Below are 17,367 nucleotides of genomic sequence, written 5' to 3'. Positions count from 1 at the left end.
ATGCAGGCATCTGAATCACGGGAAGGTTTTGAAAGGAGTCAAACTCAAGGAGGGAGGAGGCAGGGGAGGGGGGCAGTCAGGTGCACCCTCAGCTGCCACACACTGTCACAGGAGGATGAGGTGCCCAACCAGCTGTGCTTTAGAAAGGAGTGTGAGGGACAGGTAAACCTGGCTGGGGGGAACACATGTTCAAAAGTGATGATCACAGTTTTTTAGAGCCCAATAAACAACTCTGATGCCCAGGGCTGATTCAGGGGCAGCCAAACTTGGCCCGATGGCCAAACCCCATGGGAAGAAATTCAGCTTTCACCCGCTGGGGCGGCAGGGATCCCTGAGCGGTGGCAGAAACAATTCAGTACTCTTCCAGAGGCTACTGGAATATTCTTTTCTCATTCCACCAACAGAAGTGGACAGAATACTACTATGGGTTAGCCCATCACACAGCTGAGAGGGGCAGGAGCGAGCCATCAAGATGGGACCGGGCTGAGGCAGACAGCGGCAGTTAGCTCCTTCCCACTGTGACTTCTGCTGGCAAGCTGGCCTCACTGATTCTCTCCCATCTACTGAAGGCCAGAAAGTCAGTGCTGCGAAATGTGGGCCCCAGACAGCTGCTGCCGGACCCTGCAGATCTCAGGAGCGGCTGGAGTAAGGACCTGGGGGCCACCGGGAGCTCGGGATGACACAGTTTATGAAGAATCTCCCGTTCCTTGGGGTAGCCAGAAGGAAGGTGACCGAGATGCCGGAGTTCACATTCAGGATTTCCCTTTTGCTGAAGTGAGCTCGAGTGGGAGTCCACTGCTTGCAGCCAGAAAAGCATCTACCTGGGGACAGGAACCGTGCTACGTGCTGGCAACACAATCTGGCAAGACAGACGGGTCCCACAGGGTATTCACAGCATGGCATTCTTAAAGAGCAAGAGAAAGTTACACGTAGTATGCTCTTATCTAGACAGTATTTTTTCAAATATAGGACAGAGATGGGGAGGACATACATCCCATATTCGGTCAGTTAACGTATCTGCTTTGTGTCCTGTACTTCTTCCCTGTGACATGAACCACAGCTGTAATTAGTACGTATTTGCCATCTCCCCCACTAGAATTTAAGCTCCATAAGGGTAAAGACGGTGAAACATATTCCTATATATTCCTATTTATTGCTGAACCCTCAGCATTAAACATGGTACCTTGCTCAGAGTAGCATTTAATAACTGCCGTGAAATGAACAGATGATAGTGTCTCTGGTGAACTTTAGAAGCTTCTTATTTTCTTCTTGGAAACAGCTATAGTCTTCAGTTGCTTTTGTGTGTGTGTGTGTGTGTGTGTGTGCACGCGAACATACATATATAGACACACACACGTGTATACATTATACATAATGAACTTTGTGACTTCTTCAAACCAAAGTAAAGTAACTCTGGGACAAATCTATGAATCACAAAGTGGACCCTAAAACCGGGGAGGAACTTGGGGAAAGCAGGGTGCAGTGACCGCGGGACAGAAAGGGGAAGGTGAAAGTCAGCTCCCGTTTCCCAGACAAGGCAGCCAACAATGAACGTGCAGTGAACCTGAGTAAACTGCCTTCTCCTCCAGCTCAAATCCTTGGCCGCAAAGCAGGAACCCGGTCTGAGAAGAGGGCAACACACGTGAAGAAGCACAAAGGCAAGAAAACGAGCAGGCAGCAGCCCGAAGGCACCGAGCATTCTGTGTGGCACAAGGCCGTGTACACAAGAGGCCGCCGCCGTCACCACCCAAGCACCGGAAAGGTCTGCGCTGCGGGGCCTGCCTCCCTGCAGGCAGCAGGCGCCCCAGCGACAAACCGTGGTTTCTCTTATGTGCTTCCCTCCTCCTGCAATCTGGATGCCTCGATTATTCCACCAGGTCCTCCCCTTTAGGAAATGCCTTCCACAGCAACGTACGAATGCGTTTATAGCTCCCTTATTCCATGCAAGTGAGCACACACCTCACAGACAAGGAGCCTGAGGCCCTGAGGGAAATATGACATCTGCCCCCAGAGGCCCTCATGGTCAACATGGAGACAAGAGAAACAGAGGTGAATACCATGAGATCAACGTCATCAGGGGCTGTCAATAATGTCATCAGAGAAAGGATTACACCCGAGGCTGGTGCAACACCAGGAGGCTTCCTGGAGGAGGCAGCTCGTGGTGGTCCCTCTCTGTTTGTTCACATACTGAGCGTGGCCAGGGGCTTGTTATACTGAGCAAGTTTGTAACTGACTCCCTCTATGCTTAACCAAATTCGACAGTATGTCTGGCCTCGTTGGCGCTGCCTGGTCCACGCCTAACAGTGAAGGATGACCCTCAGGCTTGAGGCACTTACAATGCCATGGATTTGGGCCACCTTGTTGCATAAGTCAGGACGCCACTTCTGAAGAGCCAGATAGAAAGGATTTTTCAGGAGATCTTCGTCATATAGAGCCATATGGACTTCAGATGGGGCAGAGACCGTCTCCTGGGACAAGGAAAGAAAAAGCAGTAAATGACCACTTTCAGATTTATATAACACAGAAAAGTCCTGTTCTGGCAACTTCTAAAAAGCATCTCTGACATGTATTATTCTACTCTACAGACTTAACACCCCATCAGGAAATATCAAAGATAACCCACCAATTCTAAGATGAGTTGTTTTACTGGCTAACTGTATACATTACATCCTGAAAATCTTAAGCTCCAAATCATTGAAAAAAATAAAAATGGCTATTTTTAGAACATCCTCTGTGACCAAAATTATGACATTTTAAATATATGTGTGTATTTTGAATGAAATACTTTAAGCCTACAGGAACAATGGAAACCTGCCACCCCGGGTTACCAAATTTAACACTTTGCGTATTTGCCTCAGAGTTTCTTTTAAGAAGCCTATCAGAATAGACTGGAATCCCCCTATGCCCCTCTGATCCCATTCCCTCCTCCTCTTTCAGAACCAACCACTATTCTTGTTCACGTTTCTATTCCTTTTAAAACGCGTGCATTCATAAGTAATATAAAATATTCTTTTAGGAGCTTCAGAATTTCCATACTTGGCTTCACGCTGCAAGTATCCTGGAACACGCCTCTTCCAATCAACAAGTTTTCAAATCCTAGCTATGCTGATCCATACAGATCAGACGTTCCTTCACTAACTTCTGATGTCTAGTATTCTTTTAAGGGAACGTGACACAATTTATTTATCTGATATCCTGTATATTGCATCCACATTTTCGGGATTACAAACCATGCTGGAATAACTCGCTTATGCCCTTATGTGTATAGCCTGAGCACATATGTGGGAACGTCCCTAGGAGAGGCAGTCTAGGGTACACCCACCTGCTTTCTACTTCCATGAAAAGAGCATGGGTGCACCCCTCCCTCACACCACATCCTAGCCAACCCTTTTTAGTATTATCCAATTATCTCATTTCTGCCAGTCTGGGAGTATAAAATAGTATTTTGCTGTTTTTAATTTTCATTTCTCTAATGAAATTGAACATTGGGACTCCTGAGTGGCTCAGTTGGTTGAGCGTCTGACTCTGGGTTTTCGCTCCAGTCATGACCTCGCCGTTCATGGGCTCAAGCCCCACATCGGGCTCTGCGCTGACAGTGCAGCGCCTGCTTGGGATTCTCTCTCTCCCTCTCTCTCTGCCCCTTCCCTGCCCACGCTGTCTCTCTAAATACACTTAAACAAAAAAAGAAAAAGAAAAACAAATTGAAAGTCATTTCCTTATGTTCTATAAATTGCCTTATCACGTCTTTCGCCCACTTTTTACATGGGTTGTTGGCCTTTTTCTTACCATTTATAGTTCTTTATGCATCTGGATACTAAAAGGTCTTGCAAATATCTTCTCCCGATCTGTGACCTGTCTCCTCATTTTTTCAAATGGATGTTTTCAGAAATAGAAGTGTTTGATGTTAATGTGGCTGAACCTGTCAACCCTTGCCTTAATGGTCAGTGCCTTGTGGATCTTAGGAAATCCTATCATCTGGAGTACCTTTCTGCAAAGTGACTTCATTCTCCCTTTCAGAAGGTGGAGTCTACCTCCCCACCCCTGTGAATCTGAGCCAGCCCTGTGACTGTGTTAGCCAACCAACAGACAGAAGTGATGCTCTGGGATTTTAGAGTGTCAGCCGCAAGAGACTGCAGATTCCACACCCTTTCTCTTGGCACCCTAAGACCACCACGCTATGAAGAAGCCTGTGAGGGGCGCCTGGGTGGCTCAGTCGGTTAAACATCTGACTTTGGCTAAGATCATGATCTCACGGTTTGTGGGTTCGAGCCCTGTGTCAGGGTCTGTGCAGACAGCTCGGAGCCTGGAGTCTGCTTCAGATTCTGTGTCTCCTTCTCTCTCTCTGCCCCTCTCCCATTCATGCTCTGCCTCTCTCAAAAATAAATAAAAACATTTTAAAAATTAAAAAAAGAAGAAGAAGAAGAAGCCCGTGGGATGAAGGACCATGAGGGGAAGAGAGGCCCATGTGGTCCAGTGAGTACAGCCAGCCAGCCCACCCACCAGCCATGTGAGTCCAGGCAAGACTAGCAGAAGAAGCAGCCTGCCACCCCATGAATAGTAGGAAATGATAAATCGTGGCAGTTTTAAGCCACTAAGTTTTGGGCTGGTTTACTATGCAACACAGACTACTTGAAATCATATCCTTTCAACTCCAAAACCATAAATATAATCACTATAATTCCTAAGAATCTTCGTTTTTATATATACTATAAGTTAGGCATCTAATTTAATTTCTTTCCTATATGGTAAGCTATCTTGGGCTGTTTGGGCTACTAACACAAAAAGTACAGACTGGGCGGCTTAAATTTACTTCTCATAGTTCTGGAGGCTGGAAGCCCAAGAACAAGGTCCTGGCAGATTTGGTTCTTGATGACCCACTTCCTAGTTTGTAGACTGCCACCACCTCGCTGGGTCCTCACATGGCAAGAGTTCTCCTGTCTTTTCCTCTTTTTACAAGACTGTTCACTCCATCACGAGGGCCCCATGACCTAATCTAACCCCTATGAATCTCAACGCCTGACCCCCAAATACCATCACATCAAGGATTAGGATTTCAACATATGAATGGCGGGGTGGGGGCACAAAAATTCAGTCCATAGCATAAGCCAACTGTCCCATCATGCTTTTTTGAATAGTCGATCACTTTCACACTGGCCAATAATGCTACCTTTGCTATATTCCAGCTGTGCTGACAGCTCAGAGCCTGAAGCCTGCTTCCAATTCTGTGTCTCCCTCTCTGCCCTCCCCCTCTCGCGTTCTGTCTCTCTCTCTCTCTTTCTCTCTCTCTCTCAAAAATGAATAAACGTTAAAAAAAATTTACTTTTTCAGGGCGCCTAGGTGGCTCAGTGGGTTAAGCATCTGACTTTTGTTCTTGTCATGATCTCACAGTTCATGAATTCGGGCCCCACACTGGGCTCCATGTTCACGGCTCAGAGCCTGGAGCCTGCTTTGGATTCTGTGTCTCCCTCTCTCTCTGCCCCTCCCCTGCTTGCTCTCTCTCTCTCAAAAATAAACATTAAAAAATTTTTTTTTAATTTTTTTTTTTAAAGAAACAGGTGAGGGGCACCTGGGTGGCTTAGTCAGTTAAGCATCCAACTTTGGCTCAGGTCATGATCTCGCGGTTCGTGGGTTCAAGCCCCACATCGGGCTCTGTGCTGACAGCCCAGAGCCTGTTGTCTGTTTTGGATTCTGTGTCTCTCTCTCTGCTCCTCCCCTGCTTTCACTCTCTCTCTCCCTCTCTCAAAAATAAATATTAAAAATTTTTTTAATATAAGGTGAAATTAATTTTAATAATATATTTATCCTAATATATCCAAAATATTATATTTTCAACATGTGGTCAATTTTTAAAACTATTAATGACACATTTTACATTCTTTTTTACTCTTACTAAATCTTCAAAATTTGGTGTGTACTTTACATTCACTTTTCAATTCATATTAGCCACATTCAAGTGCTCCATAGCCACATATGGCTAGTGGCTATTATACTGGACAGAGTAGGGCTACACCACATTGTTTTACATGACTATAGCTTCATAATAAGCCTTGCTGTCTCATAAAGGCCTCCCTCCTTGTTCTCCAAAATTGTCTGGTTCTTCTTAACTTTTTGCAATATCATATAAATTAAAATCAGTTCATCAATTCCATGAAAAATCCTCTTGGGATTTTTATTAGAAATGCACTAAATTTATGGACTGGAAAGTCAACATCTTTATGATAATGAATCTCATCATCCATGGACATGGTATGTCTTTCCCTGTATCTCTTCTTCTATGTCCTCCAATTAAATTTTCTCCATAAAAATCATAGATTGTATACAACGTTTATTAAACATTATTTGTATATTCTGTATAGATTTTCTCCTGTTGTGAATGGAGCTTCCATTGCCCCTGTCTACTCCATTTACCATACATCCGTGTGGTGTCCCTGAGCTATCAGAGAGGAATATGAAAAATGGGCACAGAAAAAGAATCTGAGCCTCCATCTCAGGCAGTGCAATAAATATAAACACCTGTCTTGCAGGATTCCCATTTACATGCCGCTTTCAGTATTTTTGCCATACTGCATACCAGTATACCACCACTTACTGCTGGCCCATATGGTGTGTTTGTGAGAATCAGAAAAAGGGACCCCATCCTCCCAGTGGGTACAGTCCTATGCCACGGCACATGGCTTGGTAAGTAGCTCACAGGCTATTTATCAGCCCCAGTTTGCCAATATCTCCCACCCCTAGGCAGGGCACCTGTGTAGTAAATAATCTGCATAATTATACACAATGACTCTACTGCTAATCTTTGACATATTCCTTTAAACACCTACAGTCTTTTAAATTTTATTTTATTTAGGGGCGCCTGGGTGGCTCAGTCGGTTGAGCGTCTGACTTCAGCTCAGGTCATGATCTCGTGGTTTGTGAGTTTGAGCCCCGCGTCGGGCTCTGTGCTGACAGCTCAGAGCCTGGAGCCTGCTTTGGATTCTGTGTCTCCTCCTCTCTTTGCCCCTCCAATGCTCATGTTCTGTCTCTCTCTGTCTCTTAATAATAAATAAACGTTTAAAAAATTTTTTTATTTTATTTTTATTAAGTTTATTTATTTATTTTGAGAGAGAAAGAGAAAAGCACAAGCAGGGAAGGAGCAGAGAGAGGCGAGAGAATCCAAAGCAGGCTCCTTGCTGTTGGCATAGAGCCCGATGTGGGGCTCGATCCCACTAACAGTGAGATCACGACCCGAGCAAAATCAAGACTTGGACGCTTAAATGAGCCACCTACGTGCCTCTAAAATTTATTTTAAAAAGAACCCTTATTACAACTTTAAATATAAAAACAGTATCACTCCTATAAAATATGTAATCTTAAAAATTATAAAAACAATTGACGTTAAAACCTTGCTAAATACCACTACCTGCCAAACACTCTGAACCCGAGCCTGAGACCCCTTCACTGAAAAGGGAAAATTAGCAACTATCAAAGAACATCAAGTAACTTACCCCTGATACAATAAGATGAATGAAATAGGAGTGAAAAACTGAATTACTTTCTTACTATATAACAATATTCCAAAATGCCTTCTTGGGAAAATACCAGGACAGTTGACATAAGTACATACATTATGAATTCTATCAGTTTCAGCTAATGATAAAAATAGCAACTATTTGATGGGGCACTTGCGGGGCTCTGTAGGTTGAGTGACTTTGGCTCAGGGCATGATCTCGCAGTTCATGAGTGTGAGCCCCACATCGGGCTCTCTGCTGTCAGCACAGAGCCCGCTTCAGATCCTCTGTCTCCTTCTCTCTGTCCCTCCCCTGCCTGCACGTTCTCAAAAATAAACAAACATTAAAAAACAAAAACAACTATTTGAAAGCCTCTTTCGTTCAGGCACTGTGATAACGTCTATGTACCTTCATCCCATTTTAATGTTCATAATAACTATAGGTAACTAACTATAATTAATGCTCAAAACAACTGTTGGTATCATTAGCCCCCATATGCTGCAGATGAAGAAATTGAGGCACATTTGGCCCATTCGAGGTTACACCCATGTCAGAATTTATTCTAACATGCACCCCTTCAACAACTACACTCATCGTGTAAAATAAATAAGCTGGATTAAGGGTTATTTCATGAGTCACAGATGCACAGATTCCCCCAAAGGAAAAGTCACCATGACAGACAGCCACACAGGCCCTACACTGAACTCCCCCGGTCTGGTCCAGCCAGAACAGTCTCTGCTACAGGCCCTCCTGGGGACTGCCTCAGGGGACAGCCCCACCCTGGGGACTGCCTGAGTTCCCTGCAAATCCCCTTAGGGGAAGAGCCTAGCATGAAAAAGGCTACATATAATCCCTTCCTGGACCCCAGAGACAGCTCTGCAACAATTCAGATACCTGAACAATTCAGGTATCTGAATTGTTGAATTCAATTATTACCGGAGTCCAAATAATCCTTTTACGAGTCCGGAACCACTGGATAATGTGACTTTGCTGGGACAGAGTCACAAGAAAACAAAAATTCTTCCTGGTTTCTGACACAATTGGTTCTACGCAGCAGAGTGCAAAAGTAAACACCCCTTGGACAGAAACCGCATGAGAGACAGGATGAGATACGGGCAGAATGAAGCTGGGAAGGGACACTCCTGCTTCTCAGACAAGGTGCCGGCTCAGCGTCCACACCTCGACGCCCAAGATGGAGGCGACAAGGGCAAACTCTGATGGAGGAAGTGACTACCTGGCTGGGAGGCAAGGAATGTGTATCAGCAGAGTAAAACCAACCCAGAGCAGCGCTGCGGCAGGTAAGGACCAGACAAGAGAAGGGAGAAGCAAAGAAAGGGGGTGGGGTGGGGAGCAGAGAAGGCCTCCCTGGCAAGGACCAGAGTAAGACAAGGGTTTGGGAAGCAGGAACAGAAACCCAAGAGTAAACTTCTCTTGACAGATGAGTGAGTCCAGGAAAATACAAGAATCCAAATAATGCCAGTCAGAGAGGGGCAGCAAGGTAAAGGAAGGCCCCTGAAGGCCACATCAAAACATTCCATTCAGGGGCACCTGGGTGGCTCAGTCGGTTAAGCGTCCAACTTTGATTTCGGCTTAGGTCATGATCCCAACATCGTAGGATCGAGCCCCATGTTGGGCTCTGTGCTGAGCATGGAGCCTACCTGAGATTCTCTCTCTCTCTCTCTCTCTCTCTCTCTCTCTCTCTCTCCCCTCTGCCCCTCTCCCACTTGTGTGTTCTCTCTCTCTAAAAAGAAATAAAATGAAAAAAACATTTATAAAAAGAAAAACATTCCATTCAAATGCACGAAACACACAAGACTGAACAAGCATTGCTGGTGAATGGGACAGAGCTTGCTGTGTTTCAGTCCCAAGTCATCTGTTTTCTCTTGGACATCATTCCTCCTGGTTGCCAAGGACTGAACCCTCTGTCCAGGAGTAAGGATTCCAAGAGCTCTGTCCAGAACTGTTGTCCACCTTTTCGTCCCAGTGTTAAAAACATATAATAATCTGATGCAGTCTGGTGCTTAATGCCAGAATGGAATTCTCATACAGAGGTAAATACTTAAAGTAGGTTAACATCCTGAACAAGTTTACTTGTAAGAATTAGCTTTAGATTTTAAAATAACATGCAAAGTAAATGGATTCTTCCTCATAAAACTGGAAAGAGGAGTAAATCCTCTTATAAAACTCCTTTAAGAAAAAAAAATTCTGTCCCTGACAAAGCTCAAATGATGGGATTGACAGCAATTCCAATGTGAAATTAGTCACAGATAACAAATACCCCTGAACATGAGTTATCTGAGGTGACCCTATGAACAGGAGAGCCAGGCAAGGTCTCAAACTACCACCGGACATTTCAAGACGTGGTGTGCACACTTGTGGTTTTGTGGTCTTCAACCGTCCCATCAGCCTAGATGAGGATGGGTGGTCAGGGACCATCTGATGACAGCGTGCAGCTTCGCTCAGCAGAATCCAACACGGGAATGTCTGTGCCTCCCAGAGATAAACTCCCGGCTGAAATGTCACTGCTCTGGCTGCTCCCACCCTTACAGGGCCCTCACCAAAGGTCTTGATCAGGCATATTTTCCAAATGATGAGCAACATTCTCCAACTAGTTTCATCTGTGATTCAGAAGGGAAAGGCAAAAGGGCAAAACTTTCTAATTCATCTATATTTAATAGCAAATGGAAGCAGCTGGATGGTGTAACGTATGGCATTACAGTCACTTATGTCCTTCCGGCCTGTAACATCTGTGGATCCTATCTATACTTTTCTCAAAGCTCTCCTTCAAAGCTTCCAGCCTGTTTGTGGCCAGCTGGCTCTCCGTAGGCATGCTGTATCTGTGTCGTCCACTTGAACAAAATGATAGCGGGGTGTTAGAGGAAGCTCAAGCTCCCCGGGAGGCGTCATCTCTCATAGGAGCTGAAAATCTACTGCCCATATCCAGGGGAGGGTGAGGAGCTGGCCCCAGGCAGCTATGCAGGCACTGGCAAAAAGCCACAAACAAACTGTGCTCAGAGCTGGCCATACGCAGTGACAGCTGGAATGTGGAGGGCCACACAGGGAGAGAAGGCCTCAGAGCTGGAAGAGGGGTGTGACCACTAAGCAGGAGAGTTCGGAGGAGCACAACCGCCCCTCAGAACACCACTCCATCACCCCGCTCCAGAAGTTACCGGAGGAGGCACCAGCACCCAACTCCCGCCAGAATCCTGAGCAGAAAGGCGGGAGTTCCGAGGGCCGCGTCTCGGTGTCTCGCAGACGTAGAAGGTCTGGATTTGGGTCTGAATCCTTTCGAGGTCTGGTATCTATCATCACATGGCCACATTCCTCTGCTCCTCTAGGAGAGGATTAAGTTACTGGCCACCAATCTAATTCTGACAATTCACAAATGGAGGGAGAGCCCCCACAGAAACACTAACGGTGCACAGACCCAGCGGTTGCCCTCACGAGGGCAATGCAGTCCAAGAGCCACAAGGAGACACAATCAAGAAGACCTTGACTGCAGACACTACTGCTTGCTCTCCCGGCAATGATGCCAGGCAGGAAGATTTCAGATGGCAAGCCAAAGTCAAGAGAGCTCACCCCGGTAGCTTCTCCACGTCAGAGCCCCGACTGCTTTCCTGTCGCTGGGGCTAGTCACAAGTGTCTGTCCCTGCTCCCATCCTGCACTTCTCCCTCAGGGGCTTCTGCCTCCTGACCTTACTCATACTGGTCCACATGAAAAGATAACAAAGTGGTCTTTGCAACACTGAGGTCTGTATGGTACAGTAGTCCCCCTTACCATCAGTTTCATCTTCCAGTTTTGGTTCCCCATGGTCAACTGGAGTCCGGAAACAGAAGATCCTCCTTCTGACGTACGGTCAGAAAGTCAACAGTAGCTAACACAGTATCATAATAACCCGTATCGGGTCCCCTCACTTCATTTCATCACGTGGGCATTTTATCATCTCACATCATCACAGGAAGAGTGAGTACGGTACCATAAGATATTTTGAGAGAGACCACATTTACATAACTTTTATCACAGTGCCTCATGAATAAGTGTTCTATTTTATTATTTTTGTTAATCTCTTACTGTGCCTAATTTATATATTAAACTCATCATAGGTATGTAGGTATAGGATTGGGTACTATCCAAAGTTTCTGGCATCCATTAAGGGTCTTGGAAAACATCCCCCACAGATTAAAGAGGGCTACTATATTCTTCAAGGACTTACGTACTTGAACTCCCTACTAGACGAACTCTCAATTTCTCCACCTGGCATTAAGGACCTCTCATTCTGGCCTTCCACCGATCTCAGTAGCCTCACCTCCCCCTCCACTGTCCCCAAAGCTCCCCAAAGTGATGGGTTCTCCCTCCTGTCCATTTTGTCTTGAAAACTACTCTTCCCTTGCCATGGCCCCATGTGGCCAGTGGGCGGCTAAGAGCCACACAGCAGAGAATGGCCACGGCCTGGATCATCCAAGCCCTGGCCCCAAATGGCCCCAAATCAATAGATAAAAGGACAGAGAGCTCAGGGAGAGGGAACCCTGGGGTGAAGCGCTCTGGATCCTCTGGACTGCCTCAATACCATGCTGGGGGAGGCAGACTCAAAACGCTAATATCTCACCAAGATTCCCTGCTCTTCTCTGGGGCTGGCGGGAGGCTTGCGCTAATCAAAATAGGGTACTCTCCCCCACGAAACCCATAAACTTGGAAAACGCCAGTTCGCATGCAAACATGCGATGTAGTAGTCCCTCCAGTCTCGCCAGCCCCTCCCTCCCTGTATGTCCTAAATTCTCAAGGAAGACGGGTCACTTGCTCCGTGATGGCCCAGCACAGGCTTCGGTTTCCAGTGCCCAAGTCCCCAACATCTCCAGGGGCCATGCCTGGCTCAAGAGCCCACAGTAGTCTACGTTCAACGAAAAGAACTGAACAGACCCAGAATCTGGAACATCTCTTGGTGCTTAAGTTTTCCTGGAGTAAATTTTACCCAGCAGGACGAAAGACGACTGACTGACAGGGATTCCCTCCTCCTTCCCTGCGCCTTCACCACCCCCCCCCCAACTCCCCCGGGACCACAAGGCCAGAGGCTCCGGACCCCCACCCACATCCTCCCCCTCCAGCCGCCGAGTCAGGCAGTCAGCAAACCACCGAGGCCACTCAGCGCTGGGGCGACGGCCCCGCCCACTGCCCCCAAGTCCGAGCTCACAGCCCCCGCACCCGCTGACCCGTCCCGTAGTCATGGGGATCAGAGGGCGCATTCTTCGCCATCCCCCACTCCGCACACGAAGGGCAGAGAGAGCCCGGCTGCCGATCGGACCCGGAGAGCGCGGGCGGGCGGCCCAGCTAGCGAGGGACTGGGGTCTTGGGGTGGCCGTCCAGGGGCAGCCAGCCCAGCGTGGGGCGCCGCGGGGCTCCCGCGGCGGTGAGAAAAGAGCCCCTCCCCCTTCCAGCTCTGGGGCCCCGCCCGGCCACTAGGCCCCGAGGCGCAGCCGTCGCGGAGGAAGGGAGGCGCGGAAGGAGACAAGAGGGAGGACACTTACTTAAAAGGCTACATAGTTTCACTCCCTGCCCTTCCAGGAGCGGCGGCGACACCTCCCGGGCCCTCGACTCGGACCTCGGTGCCCACCACCCCAGCGCAGCACTTCAGCTCCACCGCCCACCCCTTTACTCCGCCGTTGGGCGGAGCCACACCTGGTCAGGCCAATGAGCGACAGCCCTTACCCAGAGTGACGTGTGCACAGAGCAATCACTGAGCCCGCCCAGCCGGGGTGGGGCTCAGGCGGTGCACAGCGCTTCCTACTCAGGCGGGACCAGCCTGGAGCCGCGGACTGCGCGTGCCCGGAACGGGAGGGGGCGGGGCCGAAAGCTGATCAGACACTAGAGGTGGGGTCCAAGCTTGGTCCCTAGAAAGCGGGCGGGATCTGGATAAGGAGCATCAGGGAGTCGTCCCGCCCTGTGGATCACCCTTTACTGCTAGCTTCGGAGGACGAAGTCCTCCTGTCCTACAAGGGACACCACTATGTCAATGAAGGGGTCTAGGAATTAGGGTCCCTGGGTTCTGGTTCCCCCACTTGTACGGACGTCGCGTGATTTAGGCTCCCTTTTACCTGTGCCTCGGTTTCCCCATCTTTACGATACTGGAGGGTTGGAACTCCCGAGGGCTAGTCTCCAAATCTGTAATGGGGTGCAGAGGAGGGGGAGATGGGGGACCTACACGTGACCTCCCCGCGCGGGGCCCCGCCTATCCCAGATCCAAGGGTTGCAAGCGCTCCGCGAGGTAGGGCGGGGGTGGGCGGATCCTAAGAAACCCGACCCCGCAGCCCTTGGCTGTGGCTAAGGCGCCGCGCGCGGCTCGGCGGCCGCTAGCGCTGGCGACGGCACGGGAGAAGGATGGGGACCGCAACCCGGGCTTCGCAGAGGACCATCGTGGAGGCGAGGGCGGTGCAGAGACTCGGCGTGTGACTTGGAGTGTGGAGTGCATCAGGAAATGATGGACGAGGGGATGAGAGATAGCTAACGGGGCTCTGTCTCTGCGTCCGGTCCGCGGAGGCGCACGTCGTGGGGCTGGAGAGGTTCTGTCTACAGCGGCAGCGCCGAGCTTGTCTCGGGCCATGAGAAGCGCGCGGACCGCCCGGCCCCAGGCTGCCCTCGTGGCCGGCCGCGTCCTGCCGCGCTGAGAGCTTGGGGGCGAAGAGGGGTGTGGGCGGCCGGGCTGCGCCCGAGCGCACCGCCATGGCAAGGGAGGAGTGCAAGGCGCTGCTGGACGCTCTCAACAAGACGACCGCATGCTACCACCACCTGGTGCTGACCGTCGGCGGCTCGGCAGACTCGCAGAACCTGCGTGAGGAGTTGCAGAAGACGCGCCAGAAGGCGCAGGAGCTGGCGGTGGCCATCCGCGCCCGGCTGACGGCCGCGCTACGCGACCGGGGCCTGGGCGCCGAGGAGCGCGCGGAGTTCGAGCGCCTCTGGGTGGCTTTCTCCGGCTGCCTGGACCTGCTGGAAGCCGACATGCGGCGTGCGCTGGCCCTGGGCACCGCGTTCCCGCTGCACGCGCCGCGGCGGCCGCTGGTGCGCACCGGCGTAGCGGGCGGCTCCGCGGGCGTAGCGGCGCGCGCCCTGAGCGCCCGCAGCCTGCGGCACGAGGCGGAGCGCGACTTCGACGTGAACGACCTGCGCGAGCTGGAGCGGGAGATCCTTCAGGTGAGCGAGATGGTCAACGACATGGAGATGAAGGTCAACGTGCCCCGCTGGACCGTGCAGGCCCGCCAAACGGCGGGCGCCGAGCTCCTGTCCAGCGTCGGCGCCTCTTCGGTGGGCGTCGTGTCTGTACAGGAGCGCACCGGGCCTTGCGACGTGAGCAAGGCCCTGGCCGCCACCGTTTTCAGCGCCGTGCTGCTGGCGGCCGTGGCCCTGGCCATCTGCGTGGCGAAGCTGAGCTGACCGACAGAAGACTCTACCCGCCGCCGCTCCCTGCCCGAAGACATCCTTCAGGAACGACTGCCACTGCCTGCACTCTGGATGGGAGTGGGATCTGGCATGTTTAAGGGAAGGGGTTCTAAAGCCGTGTGTGTGTGTGTGTGTGTGTGTGTGTGTGTGTGTGTGTGTGTGTGAACACATCTGCCTGGGCAGAACATGGTTGCCTGGTGCTGGCCTGTGAGGAGTTAATTTTGCGCGGGCGGCCAGGGCATTACCGCTAATGTATGCAGCAGCTTTATCCCCTATTAATAGAAAACCGTCCACAGTGACCCTAGATTCCAAGTTAATGGGTTACCGCTTGTGCAGCTGGGGCGCGTTTACAACGGAGTCTGAGTCGGATTACCCCACCTCTACCAGCGATTCCCACTGTCCGCGCGGGGGGCAGTTTGAAAGGGGGGTGAGGTGAAATGAGTGGGGGCGGGGTTGTTTTGCTCTGTGTGGGTGGTGACTTTGTTTCCTGGACAAAACTGTAAGAAGATGTAAGCAGGTTTTATTACCTTAATCCTTTGGGGCCTAAGTTTAGGAGAGTGTGCAGAGACATTCATGCAAAGTGCTATCTCTATGGTGCACGATTGAGCTTCTTGGCAGAGTTTATCCATTAGTTACCAAAAGCAGCGGGAAGAGGTTTGGGATGCTGACCTCCCCCGCAAGTTATGACCCTACTTAGGAAACCAGAGAAGGCATGTCAAGCCTGCCCTCCCATGCTTGGATCCATTGCACACACTTGCCTATTAAAAAGGGCTCTCCCCAGCCAGCCTGGAAGGGGCACGAGCTTTGGGAAGGGACACATGCTGTTTAAAGACGCACTTTCTCCTTTGCTGGGGTTTATTTTTTGTTCCAAAACTAGACCAGTGTTTGATCCTCCTTTGGGGGAGGGCTGCAGAATCCTCTTTGGAGCCCTTAATCCTATCTATCCCTTGGAATTTGCCTGCTAGCCAGTAGGAGAGCTGGCTCTGGAGGAAGCTGCACAGCTCCCTGACCCTCACACTGACCCTGAGAGGGAAAACCTCACTGTCTCATGTCAGTTTGAGCCAGTTAGCCCTGAGACTGGGTTAGAATGCAAAAGCTTCGGCTCAGAATTTCAGCAGCTTTTTAAAAACAATAACCATTTGAAAGAAAAACCATATAACATTGTTCTGTCTTATCAAAGCTGGGTTTTTTGGTAAAGGACATTTGGCCACGAATCCATACGTGCCAATGAGTCAAACATAGTGGTCTTTACTTACATGTTTAAGTTAGTAAATCTACATCTATTATTAAAATAGACCTTCTCAAAGGCAGGTTATAGCATAAACTACCAGAACGAAGCTGAGTGGCCCCTGCTTCTTTCGCTCAATAAAGAATGTGGAAAACCCTGGGACCCAGGCTGGAATTTACCTGAGCAGTGCCACCACCTCTGCCTGTGGTGCAGAGAGAACATCGTTGGGGAAATAAGGCTGAGAAAACGCACGCATTTAACTCTCCAAGGGTAATTTGGAATAAAACCCAAGGCTTTGGTTTGGCTGAAAACTGACAAGGATTTTTTTTTTTCTTTTGTACCCTAAAGGTGGGAAAGGGGACCAGAGAAGGGAATTGACAGTTTCACAAGGACAGCTTGGAGGGCCAAGGAGCAGGGGCAGATACAAGTATTGCAGCCTTGGCGGTCCTAAGGGCCAGCCTCCCAGCCCAACTTCCTCCCACCCTTCCTGAGCACACAGATTCCAGCACCTCACGGTGAAAGCATGGGATCTGTTTGCGTGCGTGTCTGTGATAATGGTTTTAAAACACCCACGAGGTCTTAAGCCGATTAAAAGTTTTATGACCTTAGCTAATAAAAGGAACACCTTCTGCCTCATCTGAATAGGGGCCAGCTCAAATTCTTTTGCATCTGAAGGTTCAGGGTACCTTCAGAGACAACCCAAAAAGTTCCCTAAGTACTCCCATACACACAGGCAACATGGAATCTCTATTACCTTCCCCAAACTCTCAGTTCTCCCAGACAAGAGGAGGCTGGGGCATTCTGTGACCCAATGTTGGAAAATATCCTTTAAAACCATGCCCTAAGTATATTCTTCTGTTTCTAATACAGTAACTCGTCTGTTCTCACCAAACTGTTTTGCTTCATGACAACAACAAAAAAAACTGTTCGGCAGAACCTATTGGAGAACAAAATCCATCAGACGTTGTGTAATCCATAGAAAGCAACTAGGACCCATTTCTTTGTTCTTGCCATGGTCTGTGGGCCTTTCACTTGGCAGATCCTTGGGTATTTAATTATATGTGCAATCAGATATGTACCTAATTCCGAGAGTCCTCTGCTCACTGAAATCAGTGATTAAATGTTGCATCTGCACACACAAAAAAGCTGAATGGACCTGTTAGCCTAAACAATTCTGAGTTTGGAAGTTTTAAGCATTAGGAATATTTGGTATTATTTGGAGT

General features: G+C 49.3%; 2 protein-coding genes across 5 annotated transcripts in view; one reads left to right on the top strand and one right to left on the bottom strand.

Annotated features, from left to right (window-relative positions):
* Window positions 1-13,136, bottom strand: part of ANKRD27 (ankyrin repeat domain 27) — a 54,023-nt gene extending 40,887 nt beyond the window's left edge. For all 4 annotated transcript variants that reach the window (XM_042918102.1, XM_042918103.1, XM_042918104.1 and 1 more), the window contains exons 1-2: window positions 13,011-13,136; window positions 2,337-2,468 (exon numbers count right to left, since the gene is read on the bottom strand). In XM_042918102.1, the coding sequence (XP_042774036.1) occupies window positions 2,337-2,438 (102 nt within the window). In that variant the 5' untranslated portion in view covers window positions 2,439-2,468; window positions 13,011-13,136. The remainder of the gene's footprint in view (window positions 1-2,336; window positions 2,469-13,010) is intronic.
* Window positions 13,137-13,822: 686 nt separating this feature from the next.
* On the top strand, window positions 13,823-15,384 carry LOC122209021 (regulator of G protein signaling 9 binding protein). The gene has a single exon (XM_042920542.1). It carries the CDS (start codon window positions 14,203-14,205, stop codon window positions 14,908-14,910), a length of 708 nt encoding a protein of 235 aa, XP_042776476.1. The 5' UTR covers window positions 13,823-14,202; the 3' UTR covers window positions 14,911-15,384.
* Window positions 15,385-17,367: the final 1,983 nt, after the last annotated feature.

This window comes from Panthera leo, chromosome E2 (assembly GCF_018350215.1).
Source record: "Panthera leo isolate Ple1 chromosome E2, P.leo_Ple1_pat1.1, whole genome shotgun sequence".
Taxonomy (NCBI): Eukaryota; Metazoa; Chordata; class Mammalia; order Carnivora; family Felidae; genus Panthera; species Panthera leo.
The sequence above is the reverse complement of the archived record's forward strand: the minus strand, read 5'-3'. Positions and strand labels throughout refer to the sequence as shown.